This window comes from Quercus lobata, chromosome 8, assembly GCF_001633185.2.
Source record: "Quercus lobata isolate SW786 chromosome 8, ValleyOak3.0 Primary Assembly, whole genome shotgun sequence".
In the NCBI taxonomy this organism is placed as follows: domain Eukaryota; kingdom Viridiplantae; phylum Streptophyta; class Magnoliopsida; order Fagales; family Fagaceae; genus Quercus; species Quercus lobata.
This window is the reverse complement of record NC_044911.1, coordinates 18,260,648-18,283,359: the sequence shown is the minus strand read 5'-3', so window position 1 is coordinate 18,283,359 and position 22,712 is coordinate 18,260,648. Positions and strand designations below refer to the sequence as shown.

General features: G+C 34.2%; 1 protein-coding gene across 1 annotated transcript; it reads left to right on the top strand.

The window, feature by feature from the left end:
- Window positions 1-994: 994 nt before the first annotated feature.
- On the top strand, window positions 995-9,089 carry LOC115955996 (ADP-ribosylation factor GTPase-activating protein AGD5). The gene is made up of 11 exons (XM_031074433.1): window positions 995-1,298; window positions 2,612-2,670; window positions 2,907-2,997; window positions 3,124-3,178; window positions 3,287-3,377; window positions 3,523-3,745; window positions 5,425-5,647; window positions 5,788-5,963; window positions 6,226-6,474; window positions 6,572-6,630; window positions 8,720-9,089. The coding sequence occupies exons 1-11, from the start codon at window positions 1,248-1,250 to the stop codon at window positions 8,877-8,879; spliced, it is 1,437 nt and encodes a 478-aa protein (XP_030930293.1). The 5' UTR covers window positions 995-1,247; the 3' UTR covers window positions 8,880-9,089.
- The last annotated feature ends 13,623 nt before the right edge of the window (window positions 9,090-22,712 follow it).

The window sequence follows — 22,712 nt, the reverse complement described above, 5'->3', positions numbered from 1 at the left end:
TTCTTTTTTTTTTTGTAATTTTATTTACTATCAAAGGTAATCTTTGGATCTCCTTTCATTCCACTACAAGCCTACAAGCTATCCGCCAAAATTTCCTCATTGATATTATCCAAAAAGAAAAATCCTCTTTGAGTGATTTTTGATGTTTTTACAATTTTTAGTGATTTCTTTTTATAGACTTTTATTAGTTATTTTGATAGATATTTAGTGATTTATTTTTTTATGTAATATTTTTAAGTTTTTACTAATGAATGCCCTAATCTATTAATATACTATTTAGGAATTTTTTTATGGGAAAAAAATAATTGATTTCTAAGAAAATTTTATAGAAAAAATGAAAAAAGTGACTGATTTATTTTTTTGCAAAATTTTTAATTATTCATAAAAAAATTTCCTAAAATGATTAATCAATGAATACCTCTTAACCGAATTTATATTCTAAATATAGCATGAAACCAACAAATATAAAACCTATGACGTATAATAATTACACATAAACAGATAAACTCCTTTATGTGTGTTGATTATTTGGATCATTTGGGGATAGAAAAATGGGATAATATGTTAATTTATTTTCATCTTTTCGGAGGGCGAAGTCTTATTCATTAAAAATATGGATATAATGAATCAAATTTTATTACACTTTTTTTTTGGTTGATAACCTCAAATTTTACTACACATCAGAGTGTAATTTAATCCGTGGATTGTGCAAAAATTGGATAACACATGTCTGCTTAGGAATGGTAGGGGACCCAAGGCGTACTGAGCTAGTGTAGACCCCTCCATTTCAAATCCCAACCCTCCACACGTGCCGAAGAACAAAAACAGCAGTCAAGCACCAAACTCACCCCCCACCGGCACACACGTGCGCACGCCGAAGCCCAGAGAAAATATAGGCAAAAATAAAAACAAACAACAACAACAACAACAACAACAACAAAAAACGCCCCCCCAAAAAAAAACGCAGTTTATAATTAATAAATAAAAAAAATATAAATAATATAAAAAAAGTCAAGAGGAAGAGGAGCAGAGCAAGTTGTGCTGCGTTCTGTTCTGTTGTGACTTTTCGATCTCTCTTTCTTTCCATTTTTCTTTCTTTCCTTTCTTTCTGTCCGCTCTAATATTTATCAGAGCCCCGACGAGAGAAAGAGGAAGAGAAAGAAAATCGCGCGTGAAAAGACCATTTTGCCCCCCCTCTGGTTCCTCTCTCTCTTAATCTCTCGCTTCTGATTTTTGTGCGGACCACCATGAACGAGAAGGCCAGCGTTACCAAAGAGCTCAACGCCAGGCACAGAAAGGTTTTTTTTTTTTTGAAAATAATCTCAAATTCAATGAAATGTTAAATTCGCAAGTCGTTTTGCTCGAAAAAAAATGAACATGGATCATTGATTTGGTTGTTGTGCTGTTTGATTGGTTGCAGAGAAATCGAATTAGAAATAAAATGAAAAATCTTGAAGACTTTGTAACTTCTTTGCGTGGCTTAAATCTTTAATTATTCCTGTTATTGATTTGATCTGTATGTTTTGGACCTGAAATATATTTTTTTTAACATTGATTATGAATTCAGGTTTATTGGGGTTTATTCATGTAATTGATTTTGGCCACTTTTTTTTTTATTTTTTTTTTTTTAATTTCTAATTCTTTTAATGGGGTGGGTTTGGTTAATCTTTGGTTTGGATTACTGGGTGCATTTCCATCTGATTCAATGGTGTTTCAGTTAAGCTCATTTTGTAATCGTGTTGTTTTTAATTAGATTCATTGAATTCTATGGTTTTCTTTTTCATGTTATATCAGTTTACAATAGGGTATAGCACCATGAACTTATATTTAGACAGATAGAATTAATTGGATTGTTTCGATGATTCAAAGGACTCCGACATATGCTTTGATGAGATTTTGCATCTAGTCATGACTTACACATTGCAATGATATGCTTTTTATAACTGGGTTTTACTGTAAATGCAAGCTTGTTCAGTAGAATACTATGGTGCATAAATTTGAGTGTTTTCTTGTCTGTGGGGTTATAATTTTTTTTAATGGTGATGTGGGGATGAAACCAGATGAGATCGAATACTTCTAGGATTAAATCGTGCATAGATGAATGCATAAAAGGATGGACGTCAGTTTTCTGTGCTCAACTCTATCTATCAGATGGTAAACATGACCTTGTACCGCTGCATGGAATATGGTTCTTTGTAGGCTGGGTGTAGGGGAAATTTTATATTTGTTTCACATGACAAAGGGATAATATGTCAGATTCTATTTCTTCAAGCAGTTTCTTATTACATGAGAAGCGGATGTTTTAATATATAAATTAGAAATGGAGATGATTTTCTTGAGTTTTGGAACCATGGGCAATTTCAGAATCAAGAGGCATTGATCAATTTGTGTAATTTTCTTCGGATGCTAAATTTTGCTTTGTCTTAGACTTGATGTAATAGTTCTACTAGGCTTAATTATGCCAATGCTGTGCTTTTTGCTGTCAGTGTTTAATGTTAGTTATGGTTTTTGTTTGTATACTGATCTTTGCTTCATTTTCATCAATGTTTGTTGCTCCTTCAGTGTGTTCTCTCAATTATATTCTTATCTGTACTACTTTAAATAAATGCAGATTCTTGAAGGACTTCTTAAATTGCCGGAAAATAGAGAATGTGCTGACTGCAAAGCTAAGTATGTACCTTGAAGAATTCAAAAGAGATGATCTGGATATTATTAGAAATTTTATGGCAAGGAGCCCAGAAGAGACAATGTAGATATTGTTCACTAGCAGGGTTCCAAGTACATAGAAAGAAATTTACTACATAAAAAAAAAAAAAAAAAATCATTGGTTATTCCAAATATAAGCATGTCATTATTTAAGTACATTACTAGTACGAGTTGCTTATAGTGACTTTACTACTATGCAGAGGTCCAAGATGGGCTAGTGTGAATTTAGGCATCTTTATATGCATGCAATGTTCTGGGATCCATAGAAGTCTTGGGGTACACATATCAAAGGTGGGTTATTATTATTATTTTATTTTATTTTAAATTTATGTGTCAATTAATCTATATCCATGGTCAAATTACAAACTTTCTTTGCAGTAGGCTGATTTGTGTATCCAAAAATGGATTTGGTTGCAGGTGCGGTCTGCTACGCTTGACACATGGCTTCCAGAACAGGTTGCGTTTATTCAATGTAAGCTTGTTTATTAGCTCATGGGCTTGAATATATCTTGACTGATTTCACATTGAATTTAAGATTGAGAAACTGCCTACAGATTTTGATTTTATCTTTTCTATGTAGCAATGGGAAACGAGAAGTCAAATAGTTACTGGGAAGCAGAGCTACCACCAAATTACGACAGAGTTGGAATTGAGAATTTTATCCGTGCAAAGTATGTGATAAGAGCTAGCCTTATGAACTTGTATCTTACATTATATCATTTTAGTGCATTGTAATTCTTTTTAACGTACATTTGGTTAAAATTATTAGGTTATATTTTCTTTTCTATTCATAGTAATTTTAGCACATTCTTCTAGGTATGAAGAGAAGAGATGGATTGCAAGGGATGGAAAACCAAAATCACCAACTAGAGGGCAGGAAGACAAGGCTTCTGTGCATTGGCAGAGGCCTGGGGAAAGAAGTGGGCATGGCCATATTTCTAGTTCTGAAAATACGTTTGAGGAAAGGAAGATCACTCGACCACCTAGTACTATTGCTACAAGAATTAGCCTTCCTGTTCCACCAAAAGGACCTGAGCAGGTATCTTGATTTGTATTTCGTAGTTGATTACCATTTACATATAGTCTTTGCTTTCAAAGCAATTACCTGTATGGATAAGATGAACAAGTTGAACATGATGACTTCTAAAGTATTACTAACGCAGGACAACCAAAACAAAACAGAAATAACGGAAAAATAAAAGATATGACCTAGGAGTTAGCACCTAGGCCTTACTTGTAGTCAGTACCAAGCGGAGAAACCACTAGGAGTCAACACCTAGGGTAAACCTGGAGTTAGCACCAGACCAAAGAAAGACTAAATGGCCATTGTTTTCATTCATCAAAATACCAACTATCTCCTCAAGGAGTACAATAAGTTGCTTATAAAAGATTGCTAAACCTTAGTTCTAATTGGCTAGAAAACCCTAATTTCCTTATTACAAAAATAACCTTGCTTCCCAAATTAAAATACTAATAGCCCAATAAACTACTAGGACCTAAAACATAAAAATACAATTGACTTGCGAACATAAATAATATTAAATAATAATTTTCTTGCATCTCCCACATCAATAACTTTGTGAACCATTATAACCTTTTGGTCCTACAATATGTAGAGAATGCCTGTAATTTAGCTTTGTAGTGCCAGTTATTGGTGATGTTTAAAAGGGAGGCCCAAGGGGGGCCATGAGCCCCAATGCCTCTCACGTTTGGTCATTTTACCTGGAAGTGTATCAAAATTCCATAAACTTACTTTAAATGTCCCCCCCCCCCCCCCCCCTCCCCTTTCTCTAGTCTCTTCATGTCTGGATCTGTCCCTGCTTTAGTTCTAGTATCTCAAAAGGAATACTCTCGTTTATGGGCACAAGTGGGGAGCTGATCTAGTTGGCTCAGCTATTGTTAGAGCATTATTATCATCTTTCTTAACCCAGATATTTGCAACACTGCATGCACAATGTATTCTTTCCCTAAGTGCTTATCTCTGGACATCTGCAATTTTGGAAGAAAAAAGAAGAATCAGCGACCCTTTAGGGGACACATTATCACAATGAGTTTATTAGACTGGATGGTGTTTGTTCAAATCATTGAATGCGAAAGTAAATGGCCTTTATCATGAATGTAGATCCTTTCTTGTGACCTAGATTGCTACTTCTGCTGATTTATTTCCAGATACATCTTTGGCATTTGGAAGCGTAGCAATGGGTTGGGAGAAAAATCAGGGATGTTTTAATCATGGTGGTTGTCTATATAAACCATGCCAATGTGTATCTGAAAGTGAATTAAGTACATTGTTGGAATTTCTGGGTTCTATATATTTTACATAGCAACAGTTTATTGAGCACAAGAATTTCAAATCAATGTATGGATCCTTTTCTGGTCTCAATCTTGGGTCTGAGGACCAACTATGGGTTGGCTGGCTGTCTATGTGGATGATAGATTTAATCTATTGCCGTAATATTGATGAATTGCAGAAGCAATTGAGGAATTAAATATGAACAGTGTCAGTTATGCAGTGAACTAATATGGTTGAATCTACAGTTTAGTTGATGTGTTTTCTTATCTCCTAAGCTATAATTGCTAAGACTGGTTAACTGAGATGGTTCCTGTTTTTACCTCTCTTTTTTTTTTTTTTTCCAAAACATTATCTGCCTTTCTAGCTAAATTTGATAATAGTACTTCGTTAGATTCGTTATGCATGATTTAACTACATATGAGCAGGTTACTCCTGTTCCAAAGCCTCAACATGTTGAGAAAATAGAGTCAGCATCGGCAGTGGCCCAAGATGAAGCTACAAAGCAGGCTTTGGATGCTGCTTCTGTTGTATCTCCACCAAAAGTTGACTTTGCTACTGACCTTTTCGACATGTTATCCATGGATGGTCCAAGTGAAAATGGCTCAGAGGCAGCTTCACCTGATGATAATGTTTGGGCTGGTTTTCAGTGTATGTCTCTGCTGACTACATATTTTCACTTTCTGGATCATCAAAACAGTATTGTTAATTTCGTGCATCTTTTTGCTAACATGTATGTTGCATTTTGAGATTAAGGGTTATGGTTGTGCTTTTGTTTATGGTTGTTGCAGCTGCTGAAGAAGCATCAACAGCTGAGAAAACTGGTCCGACAAAGCCAGTTGAAAGTAGCCCCCAGTCAGCTTCTGGAATTCAGGATCTTTTTCTTGATTCACCCTCAGTAATGCCTCCAGTTTCAGAGAAACCCAAGAAAGATGTAAAAAATGATATTATGAGCCTTTTTGAGAAGGTATGCTTTGCATTATTTAAAAGATTGTTATGAACTGATTTTTGACTAAGTTTATTTTTTTTTAGTTAGTTATATAAGATTTATATTTGGTAATTGGAGTTCCAGTGTAAAAGTTCATTTTTATTCAATTTAAAATAATTGAGCTTGTGGAATACCCCAACATTTGTCTATGAGTTTGGTTGGAGTGTATAGTTTTCTGGTTATTGTTATGCGTTGCATGTAAAAATTAACAAACAATATAAGATTATGGTTTGAATTGCAGTCAAATATGGTGTCTCCATTTGCTCTGCATCAACAACAACTTATGATGCTGGCTCAGCAACAGTCCCTTCTCATGGCTGCTGCAGCTAAATCTGTTGGTGGGGACCCAAAAGTTATTGGAAGTACTCAACAACCTGGGTCAAACGGTAGTATGAATATCCCTACTCAAAGTTGGGCAAATGCTGGCTACCAGATTCCCGGGATGATAATGCCTGTTGGTGGGCAGAGTGAACTACAGACACTCATGCAGGTAGAGTCCATAGTAGGGCTTCAGTAAGTTCTAATTTGGTTTTATTAATCTTTATCTAGTGAGTTTCTCATTTTTGTTATATTTCATCTGGAGTTAGACCAGGAACATAGGACCAGCACATCCTGTGGGGAGCTCTGTTCCATTTCCTACATCTAGGTATGTCATTAATTTTGCTTGAGATCATTTTTTGCTCTATATCAGATTTTGGAGGTCAAAAATGGAATGCAATATTTCTTTTGATGTTAAGTAATTAGAACTAAGAACCGAATTGAGTTATTATTTCATGTGCCTGCTTGTTTGCAAGGCATTTTAAATGTCGTGGCTACTTGCATAACGGGTTTCTTATCCAACACATGCTGGATGGGAAGTTCTCAAGTTGGGAAAGCTTGACTTGGTTTATTTTGCAGCTTTTATCTGCACAACTTTCAGAAAGTACACACGTTTTTTAAATGGCCTTGTATCCCATCTGAGGTTAGCCCATAGCAAGCACTCCGGCCAATTCTTTTTCAACTCACAATTTCAAGCATATCTTTTCATTGCCCCCTCGTGCTGCCTTATTTGATCTCGAACCTGGTGTCTGTTGCTTTTTGTAAAGGAAGACCAAGATCACTTTTTTTTTTCTTACAAAAATTGACATATTGTGCATATATATATGTATTGATTTTGATGTGGGAAAAAAGTGTCCCTTCTGTACATACAAGACTTAACACCCCTCCAACCTTTTCTTACAAAAAAAATGCCTCTATAAAAGCTGTTTGATATATCAAAGAACAATGCTGAAAGTTTAATACTAACTAAAACTTGAAAGAATAAGATCCCTAAAAGGTCCAAATAAATACTTACCAAGCTTCTGGTATGGTTTTTAACCCTTTCAAGATTTCATTCTTTTTCTTTTGGTGTGGTTTTGCACACTGTCAGAAGGTGAAAGTGAATCATCACTTTCTGGTAGTGTGGTTACCATTGCTATTGTTATATTGCGTTATATTGCGAAATATTGCGTATATATTTATTTGGATTCCCAGTATGCAGTCAGTCAATAATCAAAGATTTAATCATCATTATGTATTGTGAGTTGTGACATGCACCTGTGAGGAAGATTACCCAAACTTCCACATCATGTGGCGGCTCCAAAAAATTTTTTGAGGGTAGTCATTAAGAAACTTAAATTATACAAAATCTAATAAAAAAGAAAACTTCATATATTAACGACAAAAAAAAAAAAAAAAAACACACACACACACACACACACATGCAAACACATAAAGTCTTATAATTTCTTTCTACAAATTTTCTTATTTTGAAATTGTTACATGATAGTCTCATCATCAATGTTGCAAGCTACATTTCTTTCAAAATTTAGTTAAATAAAATTGACTTTTTTTTTTCCCTAGTAAGGACCTAATATATTAAGTGGACTAAAGTTTAAGGACAAAGTTTGACTACAAACTAAGCTGTAACACAATGCTACAACTCTCATTAAAAAAATTAACATTGCTATTGTTGGGAGGATTTTTGTTCCAGGCCTGCACAAGCAATTTGTCCGCTTTGGGACAAGCCTGCACGGTTTTGTTCTCAAGTGACATGGGAAGACTTTGAGTGCAATCCCACATCGACAAGAGAAGCGCCCCACATGTGTAGTAGTGGGACACTCATGCCTTGAGCTCAAGCTTATAAGGCATGGGTGGGGCGCTTCTCTTATCGATGTGGAACTGCACTCAAAGTCTTCCCATGTCACTTGAGAACAAAACCGTGCGGGCTTGTCCCAAAGCAGACAAACTGCTTGTGTGGGCCTGGAACAAAAATCCTCCCCACAGCTATATATTTTGAAAATCTAACAGTTGAATTGCATGTTCTCTCTATGTTTTTAAAATACATGTCAAATTTCATGTCAATCGGATGTTATTTACTATTCAATTCATAAACTTATTTTTTGTATATAATTAGACTACAAAATTTTGAAATTTAAACATTTGATTGATGACATAGTTGTTGTTCTTTGATCTTCTTGAAATTTTGCAAGGATGAAAAATATAAGAAGAAAATGTAACTAAATGGTGGATTTGTCAAAATTCACATCTAATAAAAAAATATTGAATAGAGTTGTAGCATTAGCTTACAACCAAGTTTGTTGCTAAATTTTGTCCAAAGTCTAATTATGATGGTGTCCACATGCACTATAGTGTCCCCTTTTATTTTGCTAAACACTCTTATAAAATTCATAACTAATGCCATTTCTTTTTTGCAGCCTTTATTCTATAGGGCAAGCTACCCCAGTTAATGGCGCCACAACCACTGGAGTGAGTAAACCTCAATCAACATCTACAGTATCATCTGTTCCTCCTACTCAGTCAGCGAAGGATTATGATTTCTCCTCCTTAACACAAGGGATGTTCGCAAAACAGTGAGTGGCCTTCGGGGTGACAATGCTTGCTTTCCCTTACTAATACAAAAATAGTTGAATTACAGGAAAATAGCACTTGGAGTTTTCTTACCTGTACTCGGGGTTGTAAACCATTTGTAGAGGCAGTTCATTTTTCTTCTTGTCTGAGTGATTGCTTCATTTGTATGATTAGGTGTATCTGGAGTAATAAAAATGAGTTTAGATTTATTTTGAATTATTATTTTTCCCTTTAATCTGATTTATTGATAAGACATCCAGATTATTCTCTTTGAATATATGGAGATTCATCCCGTGACTAAAAGGAGCACCTTTTTAACAAGTCCCGGGGTGATTGTCAGATTATGGATAATGATTGTTCGAATAGCAATGATAATTGATTTCTGCTGGATTTTGAGCTTTGATGAGTGTGAGGCCTAGTGATAACGAATGAGTTCATTATTGCTTTCTGCTGGGTTTTGTGTTGACTTGTGAGGAGTTCATTGTTGCATATTTGTTTTTGTTAGTTAAACAAATGTAGGACAACCCACGTAAAACCCCATGCCTAAACGAATGCAAAAGCTATAACAGTGTTTCTGGGTTGAGATTTTAAGCAGGAAAACTCTACTATGGAAATTCCCGGTTTGGGTGAACTAGAAAATGAATTTTCAAATATCAAGGTGGAATTTTAGCCGGGATTTGTGTGCTCCAAATCCTAGTTAAAAATTACACCTAATGGGGAGTCTACATGAACAAAGGTATTAGATTATGAGGAGTTTATTTTAAAATAAATACGACGTGACAAGGGATTTCAAGCACAAGGTGGTTATGTAGTGTAATTCACAAAGCAAAAAAAAAAACGGTGGTTATGTAGTGTAGATAACTCGCACCAAGTTCAAACTCCTCTAAGTTCTCTCTATTTTGGTCTCTACAAGAGAAAAAGATAAAGACTAGAGAAATTATAAATTTTGTTCGAGTGGAAACAATGAGTACTTAAAAAATGACAATTCTTTAGTGTCATTTCTTTAGCTCTCGTTTGGGAGGAGAGAATTGAATGAAATGGAATTTGAAGTATAGAATTTATTAGAGTTCTATAGACAAGAAGGTGTTCCAAGATTCGTGAGATCATGAGGAGGAGGCTCATAAGACAAGCTAAAGATCAGGTTTGTGGGCAATGTAATTGTGCAAGATATATAGAACCTAACCTCCATTTAATAGAATTGATGTTATAAAAAAATTGTGAAAATTATTGTCCCTAACATTGCCCAAAAACATATGCATAAAGACATTATTTCTTATTTTAAATGTAAAGCCACTAACCTAGATTGACAAGTACTTTTCTTTTACCCTAGCTCCTTCCTAACCTACAAAACTCTTTTTATTAAAACTTCTCACTGTAACAATTAAGCATCTTCAATTTCTTCTAAACATTTGGGCGAGTCAACTGACTCACCCTAAGTACAACCATTGTGCTATTGAAGTTCCTTCCTACCCACTATTCCCCCCAATTCGCACATCTAACTATTGTACAATCATCAGCTTTAGCATCACTCCTATGGACAAGAATTTCTCTAAGCCCATCTTATCTTTATTCATCCTGAAGAGATAATTGGTAATGTACTAATGACCCTTTTGTAGAAAGCAAAGTGCCACCGCAAGACAAATATAAAATTTCTTTTAAAAAATTAGGTTACTTTATTAAAGTTGGTCAATTAATAATCACTATCAAATCCCTTTGACAAGTAAATCTCACACTTATACATTGTCAAGACATAAAATACAAACTGCTATAAAAGGGCTATAAACCTATAATCCCTTTTGTAGAGATCATGGAATGTAAACTTGTTCAAGTGTTGTTATAATTTTGAGTGTGTGAGTGCCTGAAAATTTTGTAATTGGTATAAGAGCCTATATACTTCCCTTATCTGATAAAAATTCATAGGTCTATTAGTAATCTTAGGCTTAGGTTTCAAATTAAAAGGCTTTAATATTGAATGCTACATTTTAGAATGCCCCAAGTTAGAGTTCCATTGTTTTTAAGTAGTAATAAAATTACAATAACATCTCTATTCGGTCAATGGGTTCTAGTTAGCTCAACTAGTAAAGACTTTGATGATTGAATAAGAGATCTGGAGTTCAATCCCCACTTACACAAAAAAAAAAAAACGATTAGTGTCTTGGTCTAATGATAAAGAGCTATTATTAGGAGCAGATGCCAATAAGTTGAAACTCTCTAAAAGAAAAACATCTCTATTCGGTCACCATCATTTTTGTCGGAGCAGTTCCAACAATTCTCTCTAGCTATAAAATTTAGTTTGCAAGGGGGAAAAATACACTTTAATTTTATTCATTCTAACCAAATAGCTTATATAGATTAGAAAAGCCATCTTCACATAGATGAATGAAAATAACAATTTTTTTTTTTTTTTTTTTTTTGAAAATACGAAGTATTTTAACACATAAAATACTTGTCTGCCTATGATAGCTAAAACAAAAAATTGAATATTTTTTAGAAAACTCAAAATAAATGCTCTGACTTTTTGGACAAAATAACACATTAATCTTTTGAATTGAAGGGAATTTTCGTTCAAAATCATGGGCTCTATTTGCTGGACTTTAAAATCATCTTGGTTAGGCTTTTGCATCAAATTGGGCTGGCTGAAGCTTGCGCCACTCCGATGTCAAGGAGGCAAAGATTTGAGACAGGGGAACCCATTCTCACCCTATCCTTTTGTCATTGCCATGCAATTCTTCGCTAGAATATTGCAAGAGAAGATCAAGGAGCCCAATCAATCCATATTTCATTTCCATTGCAAGGAGTTGAAAATAACACCCCTAAGCTTTATTGATGATCTTTTAGTTTTCGTTGCTGTTGATTTTTCCTCAATTAAATTGGTAAAATAAGGCCCTGAAGAATTCAAGCACATGCCTGGGTTTTCTATTAATCCCAGCAAGAGTGGAGTGTTTTTATCTGCTATTCCTCAGCATCTAATGAAACAAATTCTTGAGCAACTTATGGGCTTCAAAGAAAATTAACACTAAAGGACTGCTATCCATTAATAAAGTTCAAGGTAGAATCAACTTATGTGCTTCAAAGAAACTCACATCTTAGGGAGATTGCAACTCCTAAAATGCGGGCTCATTATGGGTAGCTTGGGTTCATTTGAACCTTTTGGAGGCTTTCCGGTCTAAGAAAAATGAATATACATAGGTGCACGCACACAAAACGTGTTTTGGAGGCTATTGGACTCTGATACCGTTAAGGTTTAATCGATGATTATAGACTTTTCTTGGCTCATTGATACAGCATCAGATGCACCATTATTTTTCATGAAATAAATGAATTACGAATTTGGTTGTAAATGAACCAAGCTGTTTGTAAATAGTTCGAACTTAGGTCAGGAAAAAGCTTCTTTATTTTTGTTTGTTTAGAAAACAAGCAAAGTTCAAGTTTTGAGTTTAGGCTCATTTATTAAACGAGCTAAGCTCAAACATAATAATGTGTTTGTGAACAAGCTCAAGAACACAATGGCTCAATTTAACTATATATAGTATTATATTTTATATGTAAACTTGTCTGAAAATATATTAATATAGACTTAAAATTGAATTATACAATTTTGTTAATAGGTACATATGATAATAAATTATTATTTGTAATTTATTGATAATATAAATAGTCTATTCGTAGTAACTTATTGATGATATAAATAGTTTATTTGTAGTAAAAATTCATGGAATTGTGAAGAAGTAAAAAGATTTTAGTCATGATTTCACAATATATAGGATAAAATAAATTAATCATGTAGCTAGTAAACAAGCTCGAACTTGCTTGACAAGAGAATGAGCCAAGTTTGAATATAAAATCTTGTTTGATAATGAGCTCAAGCTCGGTTCGTGTAAGAAAAAAAAAAGAACAAGTTTGAATTTTTAATACTTGACTCGACTCATCTCGTTTATAGCCCTAGTAGTGAATTCATAAAGAAAAATAAAGAATAAAAAAAGGTGTTGCCGATACATTGGCACATGTCACTGCACAAACCATAGACTTTTTTTTAATTTAAGAAAAAGAAAAGTACAAATCTTTAATTTTCAAAAGTCATAATTTCGTGATTATTGGTGTCTTTTTTTAGATTTTTAAATTGAAAATGGAAAATTATATTTTAAACCAAATAATTAATTTATGGTTGGATTTAAATTTAATCCACATTTTCATAAATTTTAAACTATATTCTACACTTAAAAAAAAAGTTTTAATTCAAATCATATGTACATCTATTTACAATGACATCATTATTGGACATTAGTTCATTCTAAGCCACACGATTTCTTTTTTCTTCGGGTAAATTGCAAATTACACTCCTAAATTTTGGGGGGTATCTAGATTTTACATCATAAAATTTCAGAATTTAGATTTTACCTTTTAAAGTTTGGGAGTGTTTAGATTTTACACTCTCAAATTTTGAAACTTCAAAGTGAAAAATCCAAACACCCCCAACTTTAAGGAGTAAAATCTAAATACTTCTAAAATTTAGGGAGTAAAATCCAAAATTTGAAAATTAGGGTTTAAAATCCAAACAACCTCAAACTTCAGGGAGCAAAATCCAAATTCTGAAATTTCAAGGTGCATAATCCAAAACCCCCCCAAATTTTAGGGGTATAATATGCAATTTACCCTTTTTCTTTTATAGAGCCACGTATTATGGGTTTATCACTAGCAGAATGCATATTGCTATGCTAGAATAAGATAAAAAGATAGGTCACAAGAGAGGTTGAAGATGAAGCTAATACAAGGGACACCATGAGTTGAGTGATGAGATACATGGAAAAGACGAATATCAATGGAGTTTTGAGGAAAGAAACTAATGCGAGATAGTGAAAGTGACCGTAATAGTGAACAAAAGAAAGATAGGAGTAAAAAAAAAAAAACTCGTTATTTCAATTCTACCATGAATCAAAATCTTCTGTCCTATAGATTGTTGTTTAGAGAAATTACACTTTACCATCCTAAACTATACCACATATTATATTTTACACTCTAAAATTTTCAAATACACGTTTTGTACCTCGAACTATGAACTTTGTTATACTTTGCACCTTGACGTTAAGTTTGCTGTTAACTTGGATGAAAATTCAAAGTTTAGGATGCAAAATGTAATTAGGAATATAGTTTAAGGTGGTAAAGTATAATTTCTCTTTTATATTTAAGAGATTAGGAAGTGAGGCAATTAAGTCTTTTCATACTTTTCCATCTAAATTAACAGCAAACTTGATATCGGAGTGCAAAGTGTAACAATGATCATAGTTTAAGATGTAAAATCGTCCATTTGAAAAGTTTAGGTGTGCAAAGTGTAATTGGGTATATAGTTTATGGTAGTAAAGTATAATTTCTTCGTTGTTCCATTCCAAGTATCACTAATACAAAAAAAATAAATAAATGACACTTGGCTTTTTTCCCTTCTCAACTTAAAAAAAAAAAAAAAAAAAAAAAAAAAAAAAAAAAAAACCTTAATAGGAGAAGCAAACGTTAATGCCTCAAGTTAGCACGTTAATACGTAAGTCATAGATAGTTCTCCCTCTCTCTTCTATATATATATATATATATATATATATATATAAACTCTCCCTCTCTCTATTTCTCGGCTCCTCCACTTAGCTGAAGCGTTTGAGAGCATCTCTAGCAAATTAGACAAATTTTTGTACTGTTTAGAGAATGATCAATGACTTTTACCTTTTAGCTACCCACTTTTTCAAATACACTTTCTTACAGATTTTTTATCTCATTTAAATATTATTTCTTCATTCATTATTTATTCTTTTTGTAACAACTACACATTTTCCAAAAAAAATTTATTCAATACCTTATTATTATAATTAAAAAAAAATTTGAAGAATGAACAGTAGCCCATCAGACTTGATGAGCTATTGTTCATGAGCCAAAAAAAATTCAGGATATAGAGAGTTCATTGGAGAATGAACAGTAACCTATTTTGTGGGTTTACTCTCTAAAGTAGAGAGCATTTTGTGTATAGCTTTCTTATTGGAGACGCTCTGATAGATGCTAATTTTGGGGTTTGTTATGGATTAATCTCTTTTGGGGATAACTCATTTTGATTTTTGTTCAATTAGGTATAGGGTTGGAGAGAAAAAGGTTTATCTTTGTTGGGAAAATTTTTGTTCCTAACCATGTGCAAAGCAAGAATGAGTTCATATTCATTCCTGGGTAACCAAATCTGAGACTTTGGAATTTGAAATTTTCAACGATTTCTCAAACAACAACTTTATCTAATTCAACAAAATTCAGGTAAAAAGGTTTAAGATGCGGAGTTGTATACCAATTTCAACCAAATTTAACTTGGAAGCTTTAAATAAATTTCAAATAGATTTTTTCTTTTTTTTGGGTTAAACAAGATCACGATATTAAGAAACAGCCAGTCTATTACAAAAAAGCTCAGTTTTATTAAAAGTCAGTAAACTTTCCCACAGAGGATAGACTGAATAGCATATAAACAAGTACTCCTGCATCCAATTCTAAATTAATGTTCTCAAGGTTCAATTGCCGAGCCAGAGAAAATGCCATCTTTAAGGCCCATAGCTCAGCCATAGTACCGGAGATACTTCCAAGTTCCAAGTTTCCTTTCAAAACTAGAGATCCATTCCTCATTACTACTGTGCAGTACCCTACGTCCACCTGCCTTCTTAGGTTTCCCAAAAATAGATTCATCCATGTTGAGCTTAACCCAGCCTGGAATGGGTTTTTTTCCATTTAACTTGGACCTGGGCTCTATTTGGTTTGTTGGAGTCATCAGGAACAATAGCAAAGAATTCGGCTCCTTTCTTGATACAGTGAGAGTATGTGTTTGGGTCAATTCTTCCAGATTGGAAAATAAACTTATTTCGTTGGAGCCAGATTAGTCATATAGCTTTGGGGGTACGCAATCTTCCAATGCAAACGACTATACGAGGCTGCGAGAGAAATGAGACTCGTAGTTATTTTTTAAACAATCCAACAGCGGGATCCCAAAAAAATCCTGCCTTGCATCACTGATGCCCAAGTTCCTACAAACATGGCTAATTGACTCAGCATACATACCACACAATTCACAAGTAGTATCAAGGTTAAAACCCCTTGAACCTAAAACTTCTCTAGTAGGGATGCTATAGTGAGAGCATAACCAAAGAAATTTTTTTATCTTGACATAGTTTTAGAGTTCCAGATCCAAATTTTAAAAGTATCCAGGTTCAAAGGGTTTAAGCCTTCAGCAATTAGATAGACCGATTTGAGAGAGAAATTTCCATCCTTAGAAAAAGTCCATATGTGTAAATCTTCCTGCAATGGATTTGAAGCAAGGAGAATCCCTTTAATTTCCTGCATGATGTAATCCGGTAAAACAAAGGAAATCCTTAACAGAGATGTTCCCTTCCCCATCCATTAGAGGCACTTCAATTTGTTTCCTAAGAGGGCCTAAAGCCAACCAGAAATCATCCCAAACACTCACAGCTTCCCAATTGGAAATTGACCATTTTAATCCTTGGTTAAGCACTACACCCCCTTCCTTACAAGCTGCCCATATTCGAGATGCAGGTAATCCCCTTCCCCTTTCACTAATTCTGGAAGGCGTAAGATATTATTTAATAAGCATTTGAGCCCAAGATGCATTTGAGTTCATAATATTTGCGTGAATGGAATCCTTAAATTAGGCCATATAAAATTGCAGAAGGGATTATCTTTTTTGTTTGAGAGATGGTTGACATATTAGCTGCAATAAGAAGTTAGGAATTTTTTTTTTTTTTTTTTTTTTTTTTTTGAGTTAAGGAAAAAAATTTGATCTAAACAAATAGTCACTTGAGGGAGAGTTACACAGTTTACCAAAGTTATCTTTGGATGAAACATGGACGTTATTTAGAAGTGTTCACCAAACCGCATAAACCGTAAAAACTATACCAAAACTGTCTGCAAAATAGCATAACTGCATCGCACTGCAAATAATAGTGCACTGCACCGCATGGTGCAGTGTGGTTTGCGATTTTATAATAAGAAAACTGCACAAACCGCACCATACCCTTTCTATATATTAATATATTTATTTATTTTTAATATTAAATATATTATTAATAGTCTAATAACCCTAGTTTCAAAAAAAAAAAAAATGATAACCCTAGCAAGTGTTGACCAGGAAAGCTAGCCCAAAATAAAGAAAAACTACCTCAATTGTTTAAAACTTGGCCCAAAATAAAGGCAAAAATTAGTTTTGGGCTGGGTAAAAAAATGCCAAAATTTGAAAAATATATTGACTTTAAACAATTCAAACCACATCTTATATACCACATCGCACATGTGATCACAAAAATGAAGTGCGATGCAGTTATGGTTTTGGCTAAACTCTAAATTGCACCGCATTGCACATGTGACCGCAAAAATAAGGTGCGGTGCAGTTATGATTTTAGCTAAACCACACCGCAAAGTGCAGTGCTAAAAATAGCCCAAAACCGCACTGCACTGCACTGCAAATACCCCTAACGTTATCTAAGGCTTCCCCTATTTGGAATTTTCAATTTCGATGTCCAAAATACCCTCAAATTTACCAGTTTGTAAAGCTTAAATAGTAAGATTAGACATGTAAAATTAATATTTTAAAAACTCCTAAATTTTAGACAAATTTGAAAAAAAAAACATTGCCTACAAAATGAGAACACTCCCACTAAGCCACTTATTCTAAACAACCGTACCCTTTTTTTTTGTCATTTAAAAGAAAATTAGAAAAACAAGTTAAATAACACATGTTTCTAATATTTTATTTTTTATTTTTTAAAAAAACTCATCTAAATAGATATACACATTTGATTTCCACTCACCCACATTTAACTCCTATAAAACTCATACAATTTAAACTACTCTTAAATTCAAATTTCACTTTTTTGTTGGTTTTTAAATTCAATCTAAATTTTAAATTAATTCAGTTAACAATTTTAAAATCTTTATTTTTTATTTTTTACAATTTGTTTAGCATAGGATTCTAATAGCTCACTGCCCACTAACCAAAACCTCTCTAAACTCTAATTACGATTTTTCTTTTTTTCTAAAAAAACACCCCCACGTTTTTTATACCATTCGTTTAGTATAGGATTGTAATAGCCCACTAAGCACAACTTCCCCTAAACTCACTATCTCTAATTTATACTAGCCTTTGAGCGTGTGCTCAAAGGCTCTTAATTTTTTTTTTTTTTTTTTGGGTAAAGATTAGTTTTCATTTATCATAATTTGGGATTGTTACATTTTTCAATCACAAAAATTCTTAGGGATGTTATGAGTGTTATGCATGTGTATCTATACTACTATTAAAGGAGCTTTCTTGTTTGGACTGGACATTTTTTTTTGTTCCAAAATACCCATACACCCTAAGTTTATGTAAAGGCAAAACTTTAGGATAACACTGTAAAAATATATCTCTAACTTGCACTAAACATTTCCTTCAAAATAGGATCACTTTCCCATTAATTCACTTCTTCAAAGCAACTATATGTTACTATTTTTTTTTAAAAAAAAGAAAAAGAAAAAGAAAAACAAGTTATTAGCCTTTATCAAAAAAATAAAAGAGACTCTTAGCACGTGCTCTCAACTAAGTGTGTGTTTAGAGGCCAGTCTCACCAAGGTTTTGAGCAGACTAACATTCTTCAGCCTTTTTATGTAGTAAGTTAGACAACGTTTGAAACAATTTTAGAAAATAGCATCTCGAGTTTTAGAAAATCAAGATCCACTTAAAAACTCGACCATTAAATACTCGCTTTCCATTATTTTCTTCTGACTGACGTGGACAAAGTTGCCACCTAGATCTCAAGTCTTTGAGACTCGAAATCCTTGTATTTTTAAACAAATTTTATTTAACCAAATTTATTTTGTGCAGGTGAAGCTGTGTAATTTTATTTGGTGGATCTCGAGTCTTAAAGTCTCGAGATCCACTAAATAAAACTACACAACTTCACCTGCACTAAATAAATTTGGTTAAAAATACAAAAGACTCGAGATCCTAAAAAAAAAATTACCACCTAAAGCTACAGCACTTCACGTGCACAAAATAAGTGGGCTTAAAAATACAAGTAACTCGAGTCTTATAGACTCGAGTTCTACTGGGGAAAATTATTAAAACAGAACACTCTTAACACTCAGCCCGTATAACACACTTTCTAACACTCTACACAACCTTCTCACCCAAAAACAGAGTATCCTCACTGAGTCTCTCAGCCTCACTAACTCTTACCCTTACTAACTCTCACTCACCCATAACTCCTACACCACATTGCCTCTCACTCTCACTCATCACACTGCCTCTCTCACTGCTCTTCCCTCTCAACAAATTGATATCTCAGGTAAGGGTTTGCATAATTTGATTGTCATTGTAGTTGGGTATTAGTTGTCTATGGGTGTGGGTTAAAGAGTTTGACTAATTATTTTGTACATAGTTGACATAACTTAGTTAATTTACCAATATTGTGTGTTATAGAAGTTTGTTTTGTTAGTGTTAATTTTTTGAGTATTTATTTGCCCATTTTGTGTGTTACAAGTTTTTTTGACTTTATTCATCATTATTTTGGGTATGAAATGGGTAGTGATTGAATGGAATGAATGGGTATCATATCATAATCATGACTGTATAAGGAATTGATCATTATTAAAATAAAAAAAGTATAAGAATTGGTCATTTTGGAAACGATTTGGTATTTGGAAATGACATTTGAGAATTATTTGATCTTTTTATGTTGATCATGTTAGTGGAAAACTAAGGCTTGTTTGAAAGCTAAGAAATATAAGTTTTATTTAGAATTGTACGGACTATGGTAAAGGAATTAGGTGATATCATTTGTTTTCTGCCTTCGATGAAAATCTTAACATTGGAATTGTTATCATGACTGAGCCTTATGAATAATCATAAACAGTTTAGAGTAATGCTCATACCATGTTTTTAACTTGTATTATGGTATATTACTTGCCAAGCGATGGTCTAAGGTTTTGAGTGTGGTAACTTATATTTCTGTTCTAGAGTCTGGATCAGAACCATATGTTTACATAAGATCTACCTTAATTAGTTTGTTGAGTATCAATAGGCGACTCCAATGTTTTGCAACTAAGGTTGGGTGGTTATTGCTGTTGTCTAGACCTGTGGGCATGTACTGGTGAAATAACTGGATGGTTCGTTAGCTTTAATTGTCTGTGTGTGTTAGTTGATTAAATTGTGTTCTTGTTATCAAAAGGTACTCTGGTCTTGTTAATTTAATATGTTTTGTTAATGCTACATCATCTTTGTAAAGTCTTCTCTCGTTCTATGTATTCTTTAAATATATATATTTTTCTTACCTTTTATTTTTTGGGGTTGCTCCACTAGATATGTTTCAAATTTGCTTCTGAAGCCAAACTTAGAACCATGGATACCACAAGTTACATAATGGCTATAAAACTAGTAATTACCTATGAAAATTCTGGCTTGAATATGTTCAGCCTTAAGATCGCATTACTTTTTTTCCCCCACTTTACGACTATGTGATTTAACTAACTAACATAGTAACTTGACTTGAACAAGTTCACAATGCCTGAAATTGATATAATCCTATACCACGGTGGTCCGCTTAAGAATGTCAATGCGAACAAGGGATTGCCATTTGAAGGGCCGGGTATAAAGACCTATTATACCCAAATTGATCGTAGGTTGAAGACCCTTGACAAATTGAAGAAGATTATCATGGAAGAGTTGTGTGAGAATCCTGCTATACACAACATACAAATTACTTATCGTATGCCAAACGAAATCTTGAAGCATCGGATTAATTACAAGTATATGGTGATAGAAACAGACAAACATGTAAAGATCATGTTTGACAAGTTGGAAAGAATAGCTGAAGTAACTAACATTGAGTTGTACATACAATTGGAGCCGCGTGCAGTTTGGGAAGAGGATATCCAACAAACGACTACAAGCTTACAGGTTACGGTTCCAGATGCTCAATATGAGTATTCTACACATGTAGAGGATGATTATGTTCATGCCGATGGTGATGTTCATGTTGATGGTAATGATGATGATGATGATGATGATGACTATGTTGATGAGACTACTGCCATTAACAATGATGATGACGATGATGACGACGACTATGTTGATGAGAATATTGCCATTAACGGTGAAGATTTTGTGGATAGAGATGAGTATGAAGACACGATTGGCAGAGACCTTGGGACTTTGAGAGGGACATTGATGACGATCAGACATTGGATGGTAGTGGACCTTATGTAGACAATGTCATTAGTGTCCAAAACATTACAAATACAATCCCTGCCTACGCACCTCCTGCATTGTCATTCTCTGCAAATACTTGGGAAAGTATGGTTGATCCTTCACATATTGATATGCCATTTGTTTCTACTTGGAGAGAGGGGATGAATTTGTGCAAAGGGTTGACTTTTGCCAATAAAGAGGAGGTGAAGCACGTATTAACAATTTGTGCCCTCAAGGAAAACAAACATTTTACGATCATTAGGTCGACAACGAAAAAACTTTGTGCGAAATGCGTGCATGAGTCATGCAAGTGGTATGTATGCGCAGTTATGAAGCCCGATCTCCACCAACTATGGATGGTCACCGTGTATGTGGGTCCTCACACGTGTATACCGATTGGGGTGTGAAATGATGGTAGAATGATGAGTTGTAATTTTATTGCATCAGACATCCATAAGTAGTTATGTGAGGATCACACTACCCCAGTTAAGCATCTCAGATCTATGATAGAGACGAAATATAGTGGGCAGAAGCCTTCTTACTACAAGGTATGGGATGCGAAACAAAAGGCGATTGCGAAGATGTTTGGGAATTGGGAAGAGTCTTACCAAAGGTTGCAAAAATTGCTAATGGCATATATTGATCAGGACCCGACTACGCAAGTGTTCTATCGTATCACATCCACCGATGAAGATGACGCCGTATTGTTGCATTATGTGTTTTGGTCTTTCAGTCCATGCATATCAGGATTCAAATACTGCAAGCCGGTTATCAATATTGATGGGACCCATCTGTATGGTAAATATCAAGGAAAGTTGTTGGTCGCAATGGCAACTGACGCTAACAACAAGGTATTCCCTCTCGCGTTTGCTGTTATGGATTGTGAGTCAGGGTCCAGTTGGAGGTGGTTTTTACAGTGCCTCCGAGATACGATTGGCCACGTGATACCTAAGGAAGGCATTTGCATAATTTCTAACCGACATCTCAGTATCAAAAACGCCATTGCAAACTAGCCTAGAAGGGAAGATGGAAGTACACCAGTATTTCACAGATATTGCCTTTGACATGTTGTTAGCAACTTCAACACCCATTTTCAGAACTCAACTCTAAAGTCAACGGCGTTGAAAGCGGGATATGCTACTCAGGTAGTGAAATTTGATGCCATAATGAAGTCCATTAAGCAGGTGGAAATTAAGGCCATTAGGAATAAGAAGAAGGTGACGGGGAAGGATGGCAAGGAAAAGAATCAAGATTATCTTCCATACACATACCTAATGGGCGAGTCTGTGGATATGTGGAGCCAGTCACATGATGGTGGGAGACGTTTTGGGGCAATGACAACCAATATATCAGAGTGTTTCAATGGTGTACTGAAAGGTGCACGAGGTCTTCCTATTGCCGCATTAGTTGAGTTCACTTGGAACAAACTTGTTCAATATTTCCATGACCAACGCAAAGAATATCATTTTGAGTTCTCAGAGGGTAAGAAATAGAGTGAATATGCCTTCTCCACGTGGGATGGAAATAAGCGTAAATCTCAGAAACATTATCTCAAGCCATTTAGCAATGAAGAGCTGATATTTCAAGTAGTT